Here is a 20054-nt window from a genome sequence, read left to right on the forward strand (position 1 = left end):
TGGTGGGATGGTATATTCAAAGTGCTGAAAGAAAAAACTGCCAGGTAAGAATACTATACCAAACAAAACTGTCCTTCAGAAATGAAGAAGAGTTAAAGATATTCCCAGATAAACAAAAGCTATGGGAGTTCATCACCACTAGACCTGCCTTAGAAGAAAAGTTAAGAGAGTTCTTCAAGTCGAAATGAAAGGATGCTAAGTAAACAACGTGAAAATATATAAAAGTATAAAACTGACTGGTAAAGGTAAAAATGCAGTCAAATGCAGAACACCCTAATTCTGTAATGGAGGTGTGTAAATCACTTTAACTCTAGTAGAAAAGTTGAAAGCCAATAATATTAAAAATAACTATAGCTGTAGTAACTTATTAACAGATAAACAATATAAAAAATGTAAAGTGTGACATCAATAGCATAAAATGTGAGGGAAAGAGAAGTAAAAGTATAGAGTTTTTGTACGTAATCGAAGCTAAGTTATCAGCTTAAAATAGACTATTATATCTATAAGATGTTTAATGTAAGCCTTATGGTAACCACAAAGGAAAAAACCTATAATAGTTACACAAAAGACAAAGGTATTAAAGAATACCATTACAAAAGACAAATTATAAAGGAAGACAGTAAGAGAGGAAAAAGAAAGAAGGAAGTAAAAAAAAAGGCAGTCAGAAAATAATGAGTAAAATGGCAATAGAAAGTTCTTACCTATCAGTAATTACTTTAAACATAAATGAACTAAATTCTTCATTCAAAAGACACATAGTGGCTGAATGGATTTAAAAAAAAAAACAGTATTCAACAATATGCTGCCTATAAGAGACTCACACTAGCTTTAAGTACACACATAGGTAGAAAGCAAAGGGATGGAAAAAGATACTCCATGCAAATGGTAACCAACAGATAACAGGAGTGACTATACTTATATCAGATAAAATAGACTTTCGTTCAGAATTGGTCACAAGAGACAAAGAAGGTGACTACACAGTGACAAAGGGATTAAATCATCAAGAGGATATAACAATTGTAAATATATGTATCCAGCATTGGAACATCTAAATATTTAAGGCAAATATTAACAGAACTGAAGGGAGAAATAGGCAGCAATAAAATAATAGTAGTAGACGTCAATACCCCTCTTTTAACATCCGGTAGATCACCCAGACAGAAAATTAATAAGGAAACAGTAGATATGAATAACACTAGAAACTAAATATACCTGACAGACATATACAGAATATTCCATCCAACAGCACCAGAATACACATTCTTTGCAAGCACACATGGAATATTCTCCAGGATCGAATATATATTAGGCCACAAAGCAAGCCTTAACAAATTTAAGAAAACTGAAATTACATCTAGTATGTTTTCCAAACACAATGGTATGAAAGTGGAAATAAATAACAGGAGGAAAACTGAAATATTCAAAAGTAGTGGAAATCAAACTATACACTCCTGAGTTAAGAAATCAAAAGGGAATTCAAGAAAGTATTTTGAGACAAATGAAGATGAAAACACAAATACCAAAACTTATAGGATGCAGTAAAAACATTCCCAAGAGGGAAGCTTATAGTGATAAATGCGTACATTGAAGAAAAAGAAATATCTCAAATAAACAACCTTACTTTACACCTTAAGGATTTAGAAAAAGAATAATCTAAGCCCAAAGTTACCAGAAGGAAGGAAATAATAAAGATCACAGCAGAAGTAAATGAAATCAAGACTAGAAAGAAAACAGAAAAAAATCATTGAAACTAAGAGTTGTTTTTTTGAAAAAGATAAACAGAATTGATAAGCCTTTAGCTAGACTAACCAAGAATAAAGGAGAGTGGGCTCAAATAAACAAAACTATAAATGAGACATTACAACTGATACCACAGAAATACAAAGGATCATAAAAGACTGCTGTGAAAAAGTATACACCAACAAATTGGATAACCTAGAAGAAATGCGTAAGTGCCTAGAAACATACAACCCACCAAGACTGAATCATGAAGACAGAAAATCTGAGCAAACCAATTAAGGAGACTGAGATAGTAATAAAAAAATCCTGCCCCCTCAAAAAGACCCAGGACCAGATATCTTCACTGGCAAATTCTGCCAAACATTTAAAGAAGAATTAACGCTAGTCCTCAAAACTCTTCCAAAAAAACTGAAGAGGAGGGGACAGTCTCAAACTAATTTTATGAGGCCAGCATTACCCTGATATAAAAGCCAGATAAAGATGCTACAAGGGAAGAAAACTACAAGCCAGGATCACTGAATAATGTAGATGCAAAAATTCTCAACAAAATATTAGCAAATCAAATTCAACAGCACATTGGAAGGATCACATACCATGATCAAGCAGGATTTATCCCTGGAATGCAAGGATGGGTCAACAGCTGCAAATCAGTAAATGAGATATACCAGATTAATAGAATGAAGGATAAAAATCATGACTCTCAATAGATGCAGAAAAAAATCACTTGCCAAAATTCAGCACCCTTTCATGACAAAAGCTCTCAGACAAATTTGAGAGGTATAGGAGAAACATACTTCAATGTAATAAAGGCCAAATATGACAGACCCACAGATAATGTCATAGTCAGTGGTGAAAAGCTGAAAGCTTTTCTGTCGGGATCAGAAACAAGACACTCTCTATACGCCTATTCAACATAATACTGGAAATCTTATCCAGAGCAATTAGGCAAGAAATGGAAATTAAAGGTATCCTATCAGAAAGGAAGAAGTAAAATTGTCTGTCAATGACATGGTCTTATATATAGAATACCCTAAAGACTTCACCAAAAAACTGTTAAAAGTAATCAATGAATTCAGTAAAGTTACAGTAATGTAACATATGAAAATCAGTTGCATTTCCATACAGTAAAAATGAAATATCTGAAAGAGAAATAGAGAAAACAATCTCACTCACAATAGCATCAAAAGCAATAAAATAATCAGGAATAAATTTACCCAAGGAAGTGACAAATATTTATACTGTAAACTATAAGACATTGATGAAAGAAATTGAAGAAGGCACAAATAAGAGGAGAGATATCTCATGTTCATGGGTTGGAAAGATTAATATTTTAAAATGTCCATACTACCCAAGGCCATTCTATAGATTAAATGTAATTCCACATCAAACCCAATATCAAAATTCCAATGGCATTTTTTACAGAAATAGAAAAAATAATCCTAAAATGTGTATGGAACCAAAAAAGATCCCAAAGAGCCAAATCAATTTTGAGAAAGAAGAACAAAGCTGAAGGCATCACACTTCCTGATTTCAAATTATACTACAAAACTATAGTAATCAAAACAATATGTTACTGCAATAAAAACAGACATATAGACCAATGAAATAGAATAGAAGAGAAGAGAAGAGAAGAGAGCCCGAAAATAAGCTCATGCATATATGGTCAACTAACACTTGACAATGGAGCCAAGAATACTCAGTGGGGAAAAGTCTATTAAATAAATGATGTCGAGAGAAATGGATATTCACATACAAAAAAATGGACCCCATCTCACACCACTCACAAAAATTAACTTGAAATGAATTGACGACTTGAATGTAAAGATCTGAAACCATAGAACTCCTAGAAGGAAACAGAGAGAAAAAAAATTCCTTGACATTGGCCTTGGCAATGATATTTTGGATATGACACCAAAAGCACAGGCAACAAAGCAAAAATAAACAAGTGACATTACATCAAACTAAAAAGCTTATGCACAGCCACGGAAACAGCAGAATGAAGAAGCAATGGAATGGAGAAAATATTTGCAAACCATGTATCAGATAAGGGGTTAATATCCAAAATATATAGGGAACACATACAATTCAATAACCCTCCCTCAAAAAAAACCCCTCCAAATTATCTGATTGAAAATGGCAGAGGACCTGAATAGACATTTTTCTAAGAAGACTTACAAATGGTCAAGTACATGAAAAGATGCTCAACATCACTGATCATCAGGGAAATGCAAATCAAACCCACAATGAGGTATCACTTCACATCTGTTAGAATGGCTACTGCTGAAAAGGCAAAAGATAACAAGGATGGCAAGGATGTGGAGAAAAGAGAACCCTAGTGCACTGTTGGTGGGAATGTAAGTAGGTAAAGCCATTATGGAAAACAGAATGGAGGTTCCTCAGAAATTAGAAATAGAACTACCGAATAATCAAGCAATCCCACTTCTGGGTATATATCCAAAGGAAATGAAATCAGTATCTCGAAGAGATATCTGCACTCCTGTGGTCATTCCAGCATTATCAGCCATAGCCAACCTAATGATGGAAACAACCTAAGTGGCTATTAACAGACTAATGGATAAGGATGGTGTGCTATTGATGTGTATATAAATATATATATGTATGTGTGTGTGTGTGTATATATATATATATATATATATATATATATATATATATATACACACATACATAATGTAATATTAGCCATAAAAAACAAAGGAATTCTGTTATTTGTGACAATGTGGGTAGACCTTTAGGGCATTATCCTAAATGAAATAAGTCATACAGAGAAAGACAAATACTGTATAATTTCACTTACGTTAGAAGCTAAAAAAAACAGACAAATTCATAGAACAGAGAGTAGTATGGTGGTTTCCAGAGGTTGTTGGGGGAATTGTTTACAAACTTCCAGTTATAAGATGAGTAAGTTCTGGGGATCTAATATTCATCATGGTGACTATAGTTAATGATACTGTACTTTATAGTTGACAGTTACCAAGAGAGTAGATTTTAAATATTCTCACTACAAAAAGATTGTAATTGTGTGAGGTGATAAATGTGTTAACTAACCTTATTGTTTTAATTATTTCACAGTATATATGTGTGTCAAATATGTGATGACGTTATAAATGTCATGTCAATTATATACCAATAAAGCTGGAAAAAATCTTTTAAAAAGTTTAAAAAATTACATAGTACCACCTATAGTTTTGCCTAAAGGATGAAATCTGAGGTTGATCACGCCTCTGGATCCAGCAGCAAATTTGCAGAAAATATTGAGGATAGAGGAACAAGTTGAATTGCACCACAAGAATGCAATTGGCAAAATCCACACTGTGGGAAATTCTGCAGGTCAAGTGGCTCATGTTTTCTTCAATAGATAAATTAAAAGGGAAGGAATGGAGAGGGAACCTGTCAATTGAAAGAACTTTAAAGACATAATCAGATTTTTTTAAATGAGCAAGACCAAAGTATAGTATCAGAATAGATAACTTGAGTGATAAAAATATAAAGAAACATAAGGAAGTGAATACTATAAAATTCAGACAGTGGTTAGTTTTGGGGGGAGGAAGGGAGTTGTGACTGGGGTGTAATACAAGGAGGGATTTCTGGGGTGGGTGGCAAAGTTCTAAATCTTGACCTGGGTGGTGGTTAGTAGGCCATTTGAGTAATGATAGGCGTTGAATTTTGCATCTGTTTTATGTGGTTTTTCTGTATCTGTTTTACTTTATAATAAAAGGTTAAAATATTTTAAATAAAATAGTGCACACTACATCTTCTTTGATGATATTCATGTTGTTTACTAGACTACTGTAAATTCTGAGAAATTCTGCCATTAATAAACCTTGCTTTGTTTAAACCACACACACACTTGAAGCCAAATAAAAGAATGCTTAGGTTATACTGGAAGCCACTAGATAAAACATCTGATTGCTTCAACGAGGAGTTTTATTCTTAGAACTTCTGCTTATCCTAAGTTAAGTACCTTTCTAAAAATTTTGACATTGGTTATATAACAGTTCCCTGGAGGATTATTTCAGCCACCCATGGCCCCCCTTGGAGACCTTTGTCCAGCTGGAGCTAGTTCATTCTCCCTGCTATCAGAGGTCTTATCTTGATCCTTATTATACATAAAAGGGGGTTAAATATCTCTCTACCTGCAATAAATTTTTGTTTGGTCATTTTAAGTTTTACATCACGAGGATGTAGTGAAGATGTAAAAGATATAGACTCTGGGGCCGTCTGTGTGATACTATAGACAATGGTCAGGAAAGGCTGGTTGCTAAAATAGCCTGTTATATACCATGTGTGGAGAATACTGAAGGCGTGCAGTACTCTTCGGTACCATCACTGTTAGTCGCTGTGAGATACAGAAATATTTTATTCGGTGAACTCCTCAGTTTCTGAACTTCAGGGGCTACGGTGCCTCAGCTTGGCACACCGCACGGCTCCTGGATACCTTTGTGGCCTTTTATGTTTGGTAATGCTGCCCAGCTCCTTTTCTACCTGTCCTTCTCCAGAGATTCCCTGTCATCATTCCTGTGATGGTTAATTTTATGTGTGGACTTGACTTGGCCAAGGGATGCCCAGAAAGCTGGTAAAACATCATTTCTGGGTGTGTCTGTGAGCGTTTCTGGAAGAGATTAGCATTTGAATCAGTACACTGAGTAGATCAACCTCACCAGTGCGGGTGGGCATCATCCAAACCACTGAGAGTCTGCACAGAACCAAATGGCAGAGGGAGGGTGAATTCACTCTCTTTGCTTGAGCTGGGACACCCGTCTCCTCCTGTCCTTGAGCGTCAGTGCTCCTGGTTATCAGGCCTTCAGACTTAGACTGGGATTCACATCATTGGTTCTCAGGCTTTCAGGTTTGGACTAGAATTATAGTACCACCTTTCCTGGGCCTCCAGCTTGCAGACTGTAGCTCATGGGACTCCTCAGCCTCCATAACTGTGGGAGCCAATTCATCATAATGAATCTCTCTGTATATATATATTTGTATAAATCCTGTTGGTTCTGTTTCTTTGGAGAACCTTGACTAATATAATTCCCTCATCCCAGGAATGCAGGGAAGTAAAATTAGCAGTGAATCCTTGTTTCAGAGACTTGAGGATAGTCAATTTTAGTAAATACTCAGTAAATATTTATTCACTAGCAGCAAACAATTCACTTGTAAACAGGAAAAATGGTATCTAGTGATGTATAACTTGAACAATGCATATGCTTATGTTTTTCCTTGAATTTTTTTCTTTCCCTTAAAAAAATGTATGTATTTGGGCTTCCTTGGTGGTGCAGTGGTTGAGAGTCCACCTGCCGATGCAGGGGACACAGGTTCGAGCCCTGTTCCAGGAAGATCCCACATGCCGCAGTGCAACTCATCCTGTGCACCACAACTACTGAGCCTGTGCTCTAGAGCCCGCGAGCCACAACTACTGAGCTCACGTGCCACAACTACTGAAGCCTGCACGCCTAGAGCCCATGCTCTGCAACAAGAGAAGCCACCGCAATGAGAAGCCTGTGCACCACAATGAAGAGTAGCCCCCGCTCGCCTCAACTAGAGAAAGCCCGCACGCAGCAATGAAGACCCAACACAGCCAAAAAAAAAAAAAAAAATCTATTCCTGGCTTCTGAAAAAAATAATAAAATAAAGTAATGTAAATCTATTACATACAAACTTGAAAAATATATTTGTATATTCTCACCGCTGCAATATAATCATGATTATGATTTTATATATTTCTTTCTAGTCTGTTTTGGTATGAATTATTTTCATAGTTTTGTAATAAAAACATGCATATAACTGTGATTTTTCCCTTTTAAACTTAGCCTTAGGTAATTATGATACAATTATATATATATTTCCATATTGCATTGTTATCACAAGAGTAATTTTTTTACTGCATTAAACTTCATCATTTGGCTCTATCATATTTTTTAACTGTTAACCTACTTTTGGTTAATATGTTTCCCATCACAGTTGAGCAAATATATTTTTTATAATGTATAACGTCATGCACATTTCTTTTTGGTTGTTGCTCTGAATTCTTAAAGTAGTATATTAACAGGTGTCAGGAATTTCAGTAAACTTCTATCTAATTTTTCTTTTAGCTCTAATTTTTCTTTTAGTCATCGAATCTAGCAAATCTAGTGATTGTTAAAGTAGGAGGAATATATTAATTTGCCAGCTGTTGTTCTACCCACGATCTTAATGATATATGACTTAATAAAGCCATGTAAAACTTGAGTGAGGCAGTAATCTTGTTTACATCTAGGAATTGACCACAGAATAGCAGTTGTGGACAGTTTAGAAACTCATGGTAGAAAAATGAAGATTCTTTATTTGGAGCCCAGGAAAAGTAATGCAGCATTTTAGATGTGTGTAAGTATGTGCATCCTTGGGACATGGTTCTTAGTTTTCATTATATGTTCAAAGAAATCCAATAACTAACCACTGGTGTGAGCCCAATGTTTGTTAGTTGAATGGAATGCCATTTTTGTGAGTTTCTTTATTTGTTGTTCCCTCTTTCCCTGCCTTCCCCTGTCTCTCTTTCCTTATTCATTATGTTCAGTACTCGAACTCAGAAAAAGGTTCTTTTTGGTGAGCAGTGATTTATCACATGAAAGTTTCTAATGACTTAAAAAATTTAAAAAAACTGAACACATGTGAAATCGTTAATCAAATACTGTGTCAATCTGTTTTGATTTGGGGAAGTTTTCCCATTTAAATCAGTAATTTAGTGTTACCTTCCTTTGTTAGAATTTTTAAAGAAAGCACGACCAGGATGCTGATCATTAAATAAATTTCTGCTATTCCTACAACTTACTATGTTTTGACAAGTCCATAATGAACTGAGTGTTGAAATCATTCATCAAATGCAGTTATCCTTTTGCTGCGTTATTTCAAAAGGTAGAGCTTTACTAACTCCATTAAAATTTGAGGCTTTCTAAGTTTTTGCACAACTAAAGCAAAGAGACATTCTGTTAAAATAACCTTAAATAAAATTCTTTTTAAATGTTAAAAACTCTACTTCTTTAAAACATAAAATCTTAGTCATTTTTTATTACCAGATGACAGGAACAACTTCTCTTTTCTAGTGTAACAGGGCTTCTGATATGCAATGACCACCTTGTTTTTGACAAAGGACTAACCAGTATCGTATTTTTTCTTAGGAATGGGCTGTTTCTGGGGAGCTGAAAGGAAATTCTGGACCCTGAAAGGAGTATATTCAACTCAAGTTGGTTATGCAGGAGGCTACACTCCCAATCCTACTTATGAGGAAGTCTGCTCAGGTAGGAAGAATTTGCTCTATCATATAAGGAACAAGGACGGACTTGTCCCTGCTGGCGGATGACAGGATCTTTAAAATGGAAATAATTTTTTTGTGTGTTTTCTCAGTCTTCTCTTGCCTGTTTCTATAAATATACTTGCTGGCCTTTCACTTCATATTTTTAGAAGATAATAGACTTCCTACGGAATGTGTCATTTAGCGTTTGTTGCAGAAAAATCACCCTGAAACTTAATCGCTAAAACAATCATTTGTTACCTTATGATTCTGTGGGTCAGCAATTTAGACTAAGCTCAGCCTGGTGGTTCTTCTGCTGGTTTCATCTGGGTTCATTCATGTGATTCCAGTCAACTGGTGGGTTGCCTGGGGGCTAGTTGGTCTTTGATGGCTTCGCCCATACATCTGGCAGTTGCTGCTGGCTGTCACTTCCTCTTGCCTGGGGTAATGGGGATGATGGAACGTATGTCTTCACACACTGGCCTGGGTGAATTCATGTGATGGCGGATGCAGAGATTAGGAGCAGTAAGAGAGGGCAAGCACCATTCTGCTAGTACTTTTCAAGTCTCTGAGTCACATTCACTATTGGTCCCATTGACCAAAGCAGGTCACATGGTCTAGCCCAGAATCTGTGTGGGAGGGACTTCCCAAAGGCAGGTGTACAGGGAGATGTGAAGAAATTGGGACCATCACCACATCACTCTATCACCTGGGACAAATATGTCATATACCAGACTTGTTTTCTTGAGGGAAAGACACTAAAAATCAGGCTATAATGAAGGGATTGTCAAACTGTGGCTTGCAGGCTAAATCCTGCCTGCTGCCTGTTTATATAAAGTTTTTTTTTTTAAACACAGACATGACTATTTATTTATGTTATCTGTGAATGTTTTCATGCCACAGTTGCAGTTGAGTGGATACATCTGAGACAGTATGGCCTGTGAAACCTAAAATGTTTATGATCTGGCCCTTTACAGAAAAATATTTGCTGACCGGGATAGGCAGTTGGCTCCATGGCAAATTCTAGCTCAATTACCAGATAACCTTTCTGGAATTCATTTTGTTTTGTTATTTCTGGCCTTCAAGGATTTCCTTTTATCTTTCTGCCAGCTCTGGTTGCATTTAAAACACACTATTTTTCTCTTAAAAATTTTTTTTCATTTTAAATATAAAAATGGTATATATTTAAGGTGTACAACATGATACTTTGATATACATAGTGAAACAATTACTAATAGTTAAGCTAATTAACATACTAATCTCCTCATGTACTTTTTTTGTGTGGTGAGAGCACCTTTGATCTACTCTCTTAGCAAATTCCAAGTATACAATACAGTATTACTAAGTACAGTCACCATGCTGTGTACCTTGTATCTCTACAGCTAATTCATCTTACATAAATAAACGTTTGTACCCTTTGACCAACATCTCCCCATTTCCCTGGTAACCACCATTCTACTCTCTGCTTCTGTGAGTTCGATTTTTTTAGACTCCACTTATAAGTGAGACGGTGCAGTATTCTTTTTCTGTGTCTAGTTTATTTCACTTAGCATAGTGTCCTACAGGCTCACTCATGTTGTTGCAAATGGCAGAATTTCCTTCATTTTTTTAGGCTGAATAGTGTTCCGTGTGTATGTGCCACATCTTCTTTATCCCTTCATTGATGGACATTTAAGTTGTTTCATACCTTGGCTATTGTGAATTATGCTGCAGTGCACTTGGGAGCACAGATGTCTCTTTAAGATACGGATTTCACTTCCTTTGTGTGTATACCCAGAAGAGAGGTTGCTGGATCGTATGATAGTTCTGTTTTGAATTTCTTGAGGCACATCCATACTGTAAAATACATTTTTTAAAAGAATATTTTATTTACTATCTTAAGAGTTCTTAATAGGGAGAGTTTATCTAATATACAGCCCACACCACATTGACAGAAATGGGATTTAAAAAAAATATGTAAATAGTCTTATCGTTTAAAAATAAAGATTTGCATTGGCGTTATTTGTGGAGGGCCCTCTCAGCTCTTTGAGGGCACTGCGAATGTAGGTGGCGGGGGGGAATTGGAGTTTGGGAGTTTGTTCAATAATGAGCGTGTCGATTTGTTTGCTACAGTATGAATTCTGATTTTTAAATGAAATTTGAACTGTGCAACAATGAAAATATCATGAAAATATACATATTCTTCTTTTTCTTGCTTCTGGAGAAGAATTGAAATAATTCTGATCGGTGTTGAGAATGTGGAATATCGAACAAAATACGTTAATGGTTAATCCATTTTTTTCCTCTCCTTCTGTTTCAAAATTAAACAAATGCTTATGCAGAACTATAAATAGAGAGATTCAGATGAACCCTGGAGATTGCCCAGGTGTATCCTCTTAAATCTTAGGAATGGAAATGAATAGATTCCTTCCTGTAATTGCAGACATGACTTAATAGCCTAAGACAAAAAGTTGCTAAGAAAACCTCCAGATATCTACTGCTTATACTGTTACTGTCTACCAGCAAAATGTTAATCATCAATTAGAATATCGTGGTTGCTGGTTTGCTCAGACTCTCTTCAATTCAGTTCTTCACCCTAACAAGAACAACATGATAATTGCCCTTTGTTGAACTCCTACTATGTGCCAGACACTGTAACAAGCACTTTTTGCATCTTTGCTTTTTTCCATCTAATCTTTCAGACAGCCCCATGAAGGGCCTCAGTTTCTGCTTTTTTACAGAGGGAGTGTTGAGGCTCAGAGAGAATAAGTAACTTACCTGAGGTCATATCTCCCGATCTCATTAGCTGTCAGCTCAAAACTTATGCCACTGACTGTGGTGTAAGTCACCCAGCTGTCATCACGGCCCAGCCATTCTCCATCCACCTATTTATGCTTCCCTCCTCCACATATTCTCTTTCATGTATACTTTTGAATCTATCGGTATGCTTTTTAATGATTACTGTAAGGAAAATACCAAGCAGTTTTTTTGGGTCTTTCTGATGTTTAAAAGGAAAAAGGAAAAAACCCTTTTAAGATACAGTTCATGCAGACATCTGGTGCGTTAGAGGCCTGTAGCAACAGTGAAGTACAGAAACCACGGAGGCTGGTAAAGAACTCTCTATTTGATGTGAGCACTACCTGCTAAGTTAGCGGTGGCATCCGGAAGCATGGTTGTCATGGAAACTTGTTCCTGATTGGAAAAAGATAGTTATAGGGTCTTATCCAGACTCAGAAGGAGAGATGATTTCTTTCCCCAGGCTTTTTTTTTTGTTCTGATCATGAAAGGGAAAAACAAAAAGGCAGACAGAAGCTGTGATAGAAAGGGCTCTCTAGCACAGAAGTGGTGGAGCCTTCAGATCCCTGGGAATAGCAGGGAAGGAGAACAAACAAGGTCCCCAGCTAATTAAAGATTTTTGACCAAGGAGAGGGATGGGGGAGACAGAAAGCAGGTTATACTGGTTAGGCCTCCCTACTGGGGCCTCAGGTGCTCAAAGCCTTGTTGAACAAGTCAGCCCTGGAGGGGTCTGCCTTGCAAGAAAGAAAAACCCAGGCTCTGCTAAGATGTATAATCGTTGCTGAGGTTTCATGTGAGAGAAATACTAGTCTGTGCTCCAGTATTTGCATTAATTTCCAAACTGCTTACTCTTGTGTTTGCAATTAAGCTTGTAAAACTTTGGTCACAACCAGGAGTCTTTTGTAAAGGTTTTCCTTTCTTCCTTCCTTCTTGCCTTCCTTCAAGAAAAGAAGCCCAAGGACCTGGATTGTGTGGCAACTGTCTTCTCTCACAGAGCAGGACGCCTGAGCCTGAGGTGCCATTGGGTTTTTTGGGGGCAGGTGCCAGAATTATAGGGCTAGCACTCAGGAAGGGGTTCTCAAAACCCACTGGGCTAGCTTTACCACTCCCTTCTACCCTGACCGATCATCTGGGAGATGCTTCTAGAGTCAGAGCTTGTGTCAGAGCTTCCACAAGTATTGTCTTGGCGAACAGATTGGTGATCACAAGCCATGGAACCAGAGCCATTGGCTGAAGTTGGTCATGCCTGCTTGCTAGCGGGTATGCATGTGAATGTGAAAGCAGGTGTGTGTCCAGACAGGCTGCATATCAATGTCTGAATGGTGTTTCTGTGTGGCTCCAGATGGGCCAGCGATTGGAGTTGTGCTTCGGCACGTGGAAAAGACATATGACTTCTAGTAACAGCCAGGAGAGGAGGTGGACCCCACGGTGACATTTATTAACGGCTCACCAAGGGGTCTGTTACATGCTGGGTGATCTGTGTGAGTCTAGAGCCTAACACATGTAGAAGATCCATGGGGAAAACAGTTCCTGAAGCATTTGCAAAGTTGCCTTTTGGGAATGAAGTATAAAATAAGCCTGTAATGCATCAGAGCCAAGACAGGCAATCACTTAGAAGAGAGCTTGGCTTTTGGGTCTTTGGGACCTCAGAGTAACCTGACGGAATGCCCTGATGTATATGTAAAAGGAAAAGAAGAGAACCTTAGCAGGGAGGCTGGTCAGCCAGGTCTGCCAGGCCGGCCTGGGAAAGGGGAGGTCCTGCTGGCACCCCCCCCCGGGTTGCTCTGTAAGGTTTGGCTGCTGGACAGACTCCCAGAGCCTGACACCATGACACTTTTAGGTTCTATCACTAACTCGTCTTGTTCTGATACACACTCTGTAGAAACTTCTCGTCTTTTGTCCTCCCGTGGAGATTATTTACAGGAAGAGAATGCAAGGAGACCAGGTCAGCCAGACAGTTCTACTTCTCATTTCAAATTCAATGAAATGCTATTCTGAGAAGTATATCTCAGTCTATTGTGAGTTTAGTCTACACAGGTCATTCTCTCCATATTCAATTAACCGTGGGTTACATTCAGTGTAGAGATGGAATTTGGCCTTCAGAGCTGAGAGTCAGAAGCCTGACTGCCATGATTTTCCAAAGTCTGTGATTGCCTCCTTGCGTTTCCCTAGAGACTCCGTCCCTCACATGTCCATCATTTCATTTAAACCTGTTTTAAAAGTGACCACCCTCCTATAATAGGCACTTAAACTTCCTTTCCTCAGATTCATCAATTAGTGCTGGAGCTCACAGCCTGAGAAACTTGCATCTCTCAGGTATTTTAGGCCTGAATTCTGAGTCCTCTGAGAGCTGCCCATCACCAGCTCCTGCACCAAGAACCCAGTCTCAGCTTAGACGCAGGGTAGCATTGCTCACAGCCACTGTTTGGCTACTGTTTCTTGTTGTGTCTCAGATCTGTCTCTAAGACATGTGCTGAGAAGTAATTTAAGTCTTAGTGGCCATCATTCTGTTCCTGAAATGATTTCTAAGGATTCATTCATTCACAAGGTATTCCTTAACAGCTCAGTGTATGCCTGGCACTGGAGAACCCATAAAAACCTAGAAGGGAACAGCCAGGAAGAGCCTAAATTTCGTGTAGGCTTTCTTGACGAATTAAATTCACCATTGATTGGGAATGTACTGCATACAAGACATTGTACTAAGTACTTCATATCATTGTATGTGATACCAAGTGGAAAAATGCTAGTACCTGTCTTCCAGAATTCTTTCTCTGTAGTTAAATGAAAGCTTGATCTTTCACATTTAAAGAGTTGTGCTGGCCCTGGCTTTAGACACACACACACACACACACACACTCTCACACAAACTACACGTTTGTTATGCAAACCAACTGATTAAATGGCATGCTGTTGCTTTCCTACGTTGATTTTAGAAGTAATTGAGCTATTCAGTTTCTTGAATACCCTGATAGAGAATTATTCTTACATTTTATAATAACGACTACACAGATGAAAATATGAAAAGACATTCTGCAATGGATAAGCATTCTGGGTTAATTTCAGTGCATTAGCCTAATACACAAATAACCCCATTTCTGGCAAGAAAACCCAGGATGTTCATTCACTGGGTAATATCTTTTCGTATTTTGCTTACAGATGTTCAGAACAATTCCATGTTTATCAGTCTATTCAAAAGCTTTTAGAAATCTGCACAGCCAAGTGGCACCAAAACCAGAAGCATGAAAGGGACTGTACAACTTTCTCTCATAAGAGAGATTTATGCAGTCACCATAGAAAAGCTGAGGCCCAGACGCTTTTCTTTATCAACAGAATACTCTGGTGGATTCATGCAACGTGTTTGGTAGAAGTCCCGAGCTGGAGCCAGGGCTTGGGAGGAGCAGAGTGGGAGGCTCCTGTCACCTTCTGGTGGTGTCCATGCCGAGGCTGTACCACTCTTTGGACTCAGTTGCCTCTCTTGTAAAATGGGGACAGCGCTGCTTTATGAAGCCCATAGGGTTGTGGTAAGGTTCTTATTTGAAAATAAAATTATTTCATATTGGGAGTAGGAAATCCAGGACATAAGCTTTCTATCACTCTAGCTCTTGGGTATATTAAAGATAAAATGATGGGTCAGGAAGCGTCGCTTGGCAGGGGCCTGGCTGGGCTCAGCCCACAGAACGTGCACGCAGCGCAACAAGCCGAAGCCGTTTTCTTCCTTTTCTCTTCTGTGTTCTCAATAGGTCATATCCACCACCCTCTCCAAATGCAAATCCTTATTTCCTCGATGCTTCAGAGCTCTAACAAAGCATTGAATAATTTCCCCACTAATATAAAAAAACTCAATATACTTTTTTAGTTTGACAATTTCTGAAGTGTTTGGGTGGATGTGCATGTCTATGTATCTTGCATGAGATTAATGACCCCATTCTTTTTCAAAGTAGTGATGAGTTCTGTTATTAGCAGATTTTACCAAGCAATGTAAAACTCTTTCTAAATTCCTTGCAGACTACATTAAATCTCTCTTTAGTGCATAGTAAGTCCTATTGTACTCTTTTCAATGTCAGTCAAGGTAAATTACTAAGTTATTGACATATCACTGAAGATGCCAGAATTCTGGTGTTCAGTTCTTGCTATAAGCAATTTGATCACTTTTTGCTCCTCTTATATTAGACATAAAATTAACCTTGAACTTGTAGCAGGCAGGGTGAAAATGCTTACCTCTCTCAAACCACCAGGCAGAAAGCAAGCTCCAAGGTCAGGGGTCCTGTGACTCCTAGTTATAACCTGGGTTCTAGGACCAAATACAACTTCTCCACGCATCATGCCCTTTTAAGTGAGGATGGCGATCAAGAATTCAGAGTGGGGCTTCCCTGGTGGCGCAGTGGTTGAGAGTCCGCCTGCCAATGCAGGGGACGTGGGTTCGTGCCCCGGGCCGGGAAGACCCCACATGCCGCGGAGCGGCTGGGCCCGTGAGCCATGGCCGCTGAGCCTGTGCGTCCGGAGCCTGTGCTCCGCAGCGGGAGAGGTCACAACAGTGAGAGGCCTGCGTGCCGCAAAAAAAAAAAAAAAAAAAAAGAATTCAGAGTGGAGGTGGCTGTTGAGTTTGAATTAAGATTTTGAGAGCTCAATTATCATTTCAGTTAGGCTGGATTTTTTTTTTTAATTGAGTACTGGGGTTTTTAATTTTTTTAAATATTTTTTAAATTTATTTTTTTTTACGGTACGCGGGCCTCTCACTCTTGTGGCCTCTCCGGTTGCGGAGCACAGGCTCCAGACACACAGGCTCAGCGGCCATGGCTCACGGGCCCAGCCGCTCCGCAGCATGTGGCATCTTCCCGGACTGGGGTATGAACCCGTGTCCCCTGCATCAGCAGGCGGACTCTCAACCACTGCGCCATCGGGGAAGCCCTGGGGTTTTTAAATAGTTCTTGTGTCTGCTGGATGCTCTCAGTGCTGTGTGCTATAGCCGGGAGCCGAGCTGAGGGTGTGACAGCAGAGCGTGCTGGAGCCTCTCATGTTAACCAGTGTGCTGGCATCTCTCGTTTCTCCTGACCTTGGAGCCAGAAAGGAAATCATTCGACCAGCAGGTGTTGTTGCCTTGCCCTCTTTCAGAGCTTCTGCAGGTCTGGTTTCCAGCCTGGGCTGTGGGCCGTGGGGCCTGCAGAGTTGGGAACAGTCTGCAAATCGATTTGTCCACCAGGCAGGTGCTGAAGGTCTGAGTAACCATCTCTCTCACAGCTACTTCGGATTTTCAGTCTGCAAGGGAGATGACGTTGTGAAAATGAAAGACACATTCATGCAGTCTTACTGAGCTCAGAGCAGCTTTTGGTCTTCACCAGTATGCCCTTCATGCCTGGATTCTAGAACCCCGGAGCACCTGTACTTGTGCAGAGGCTTAACAAAATCACGTGATCTCTCGTGCTCACACAGCCGTGGAACCACCGTGCTAATGGGCTGTCCAAAGTTCCCAAAGCTGAAACAAAATAGACATGCGCGCCCTTTGCTAGAGATGTTTTGAGTTTGCTACAATAATTCAATACAGCATTAGACATCACAGAGGAGGAAGAAGATATTTCTATAGCTTCAAAGGGCTGACAGCTGGCAAACACCAAAACATGAGGCAGCACAAGACCTCCCTCCTCAGGTGGTGAAGGAAGCATTCATGCCTTTCCTTCCCTGTCGGGTTTAGCAGCCAAAGACTCCAGTATGTCAGTGTCTGTTGTTTGTCGTTTAAGAGGAGAGGTGGCAAATGAATTTTGATTCTTTGTGGAGTCTCTGAAGATATTGCATGTTCAGTATATTCTTCATATGTCCTTGATGTTTTCGTTTTCTCTGGGTTGTTTAGTTGTTCTGTCACCTCTCTCCTTGAGCAGCTTAATTCGCTGCTGGGAACAGGTGTAGTGGTCAAAGATCAACAGACTGACAGACTCTAAGTAGTTAAATGTGTCAATATTTCAGCATATCTGATGGTAAAATTTGAATAGTCCAATTAAATGAAAAGGAACAATAATAAAAACATTCCTTATACTCATCCAGTGCTAGAAATAAGTTGTTCTTTCATTGTTTCAGGATTATATTCTCAAGGATTTAGGAGTGATGTGAAGAGGAATTTGCTATAGCAAGCAGTTCTTAAAACATAATTGCAAAAGCAATTGATGAATGTGCCTACACTGATATTTTCAAATCACATATAATGGAGCCATAATGTAATATGAGAAAAAAACCTTATAGGGGGTTGAGCTTCTCTAGGAATTTTATGTGATACTTTGGGTCTTAATTACTTCATAATGACTGGCAATTTTTAAAGCCTGAGAATTAGTTTTATTTATTTCCTTTCCTCCTTTCTTTTTTTCTTTCCTCCTTTCTTTCTTTCTTTCTTTCTTTCTTTCTTTCTTTCTTTCTTTCTTTCTTTCTTTCTTTCTTTCTTTCTTTCTTTCTTTCTTTCTTTCTTTCTTTCTTTCTTTCCTTTTCTTTCTTGTCTAAGTTACATTAAAAATAAATATCTGGGTCAATTGTTGTCCCATCTGCCAAGTTAAAACTGCAAGGGACTCGTATGAAAACACAGTCGCCCATCATGTGAGCGAATCACCCAGTAGGAACGGAGCAGCTTCCGAAGAGGTCACTGCTGTGTTCCAGGCCTGCCTCAGATTTGCTGGGGCCTCATCAGCATGCGAATCAGTCACAGGCCACTGAGTCCTCTCAGCTGTGGGCCAGGCTTTGCTTAATAAATCCTGGGCTCTAATGCATGGAATTGCAGGGTCTGTTGGGGACGCCGAGGGAAAGAGCTGACCTCAGCCTCTTCAGGCTTTGCACATGGGAGCCAGTGCCCTGTCTCTGGGGCAGAAGCTTCCTGAGGAGGATGCTTACCCACAAGAGAGTCGGGCCCTCTTACTTGTAGCTGTCTCCTTCCTCTTCTTCTTGTCATATTCTCTCTCCACTTCTCCTTCCCTTCCCTGTGTTTCTTCTTCTTTCCTGTGGTTAAGGATACATTGCTTTTCTACTCCACTACCATTATAATTACAATAGTCCTAGAAAGTCATAAGAACTGGTGACTTACATGTTGCCCATCTTAGGTTTAGAACAGTTTATAACACAAAACTCTCAACAAATATTATTATAATAGTAGCTTATATTAATTGCTGGTTTATAAAATCTACAAAACATTTCCAGAGGCTGAGCTTTGTCACAGGCCTGTGAAATAGGGCAGCATTGTCGCCTCCACTTACAAGGGTACAAAGCCCTCTGGAGCAGAAAGTTACTCGGAGTGTCACCCACTAGTTAGAGGTCCCAGCCGTCTCGTCTGATGGCATTTCTTTTGAAGAAAACAGAGTTTGTATTTCAGACTGTGTCCTTCTAAGCTTTTTCTTAATGCATTTCCAATAAATGCATTTTCACATGCCTTTCTTGAGCATTTTAGGATACTTCAAAAGATATTAAATTAAGCAATGAAGTTCTTGTAGGAATAAACTAGATTTTAGAAAATGGTTTATTAAAAAATGTCTGGTGGTCCAAAACTATTTAGATGAACTTGATCTATAGAAACATGGATTTCTTTTTCTTTTCGTTGGATGTATCTTAGAGGTCATCTGTTTCAGTAAGTCTTGAAACTTTTGGTAAGCATTAGAATGTCTTCATCAGATAAAGATTTTGCACAGAAGTCTATTATTAAAACACAGTGTCCAAGGTACTCTGATTAGTGGAGGGGGCTCCCCCTACACTGTCCTCGTTCTTCAGGCCAAGGAGGTGCTTCCTTGGGGCTAAGTCTAGAAAGCAGTTGAGGACCAGGGACGACTTCACCCTGGGCTGAAACATACATTGAAAAGGAGAAGACCACCCAACCACATTACACACTAAAGGAGAAGACCTCCCGACCGCATCACACGCTTAAGGAGAAGACCTCCCCGGCTACTTCATACACTAAAGGAGAAGACCTCCCGACCACACTATGCACCAAAGGAGAAGCCCTCCCGACTACATCACACACTTAAGGAGAAGACCTCCCGACCACATCACACACTTAAGGAGAAGACCTCCCGACCACACTACGCACCAAAGGAGAAGCCCTCCCGACCGCATCACACGCTTAAGGAGAAGACCTCCCCGGCTACTTCATACACTAAAGGAGAAGACCTCCCGACCACGTCATACGCTAAAGGAGAGCTCCCCTCTCTGACCACATTCCACACTTGTGCCTGCTTTAAGGCTGCATACTGGAAGTTACAAAGTCCCCAGGATTGTCAGGCAGACCATCCAGAGG

The 20054-nt window shown here is 39.3% G+C and overlaps 1 protein-coding gene across 8 annotated transcripts in view; it reads left to right on the forward strand.

Moving 5' to 3' along the window:
- The window catches only part of MSRA (methionine sulfoxide reductase A), a 369385-nt gene that overhangs the window by 169774 nt on the left and 179557 nt on the right, over window positions 1-20054 (forward strand). For all 8 annotated transcript variants that reach the window (XM_067745309.1, XM_067745306.1, XM_067745314.1 and 5 more), the window contains one exon: window positions 8910-9029. In XM_067745309.1, the coding sequence (XP_067601410.1) occupies window positions 8910-9029 (120 nt within the window). The remainder of the gene's footprint in view (window positions 1-8909; window positions 9030-20054) is intronic.

Source organism: Pseudorca crassidens, chromosome 7 (assembly GCF_039906515.1).
Source record: "Pseudorca crassidens isolate mPseCra1 chromosome 7, mPseCra1.hap1, whole genome shotgun sequence".
In the NCBI taxonomy this organism is placed as follows: domain Eukaryota; kingdom Metazoa; phylum Chordata; class Mammalia; order Artiodactyla; family Delphinidae; genus Pseudorca; species Pseudorca crassidens.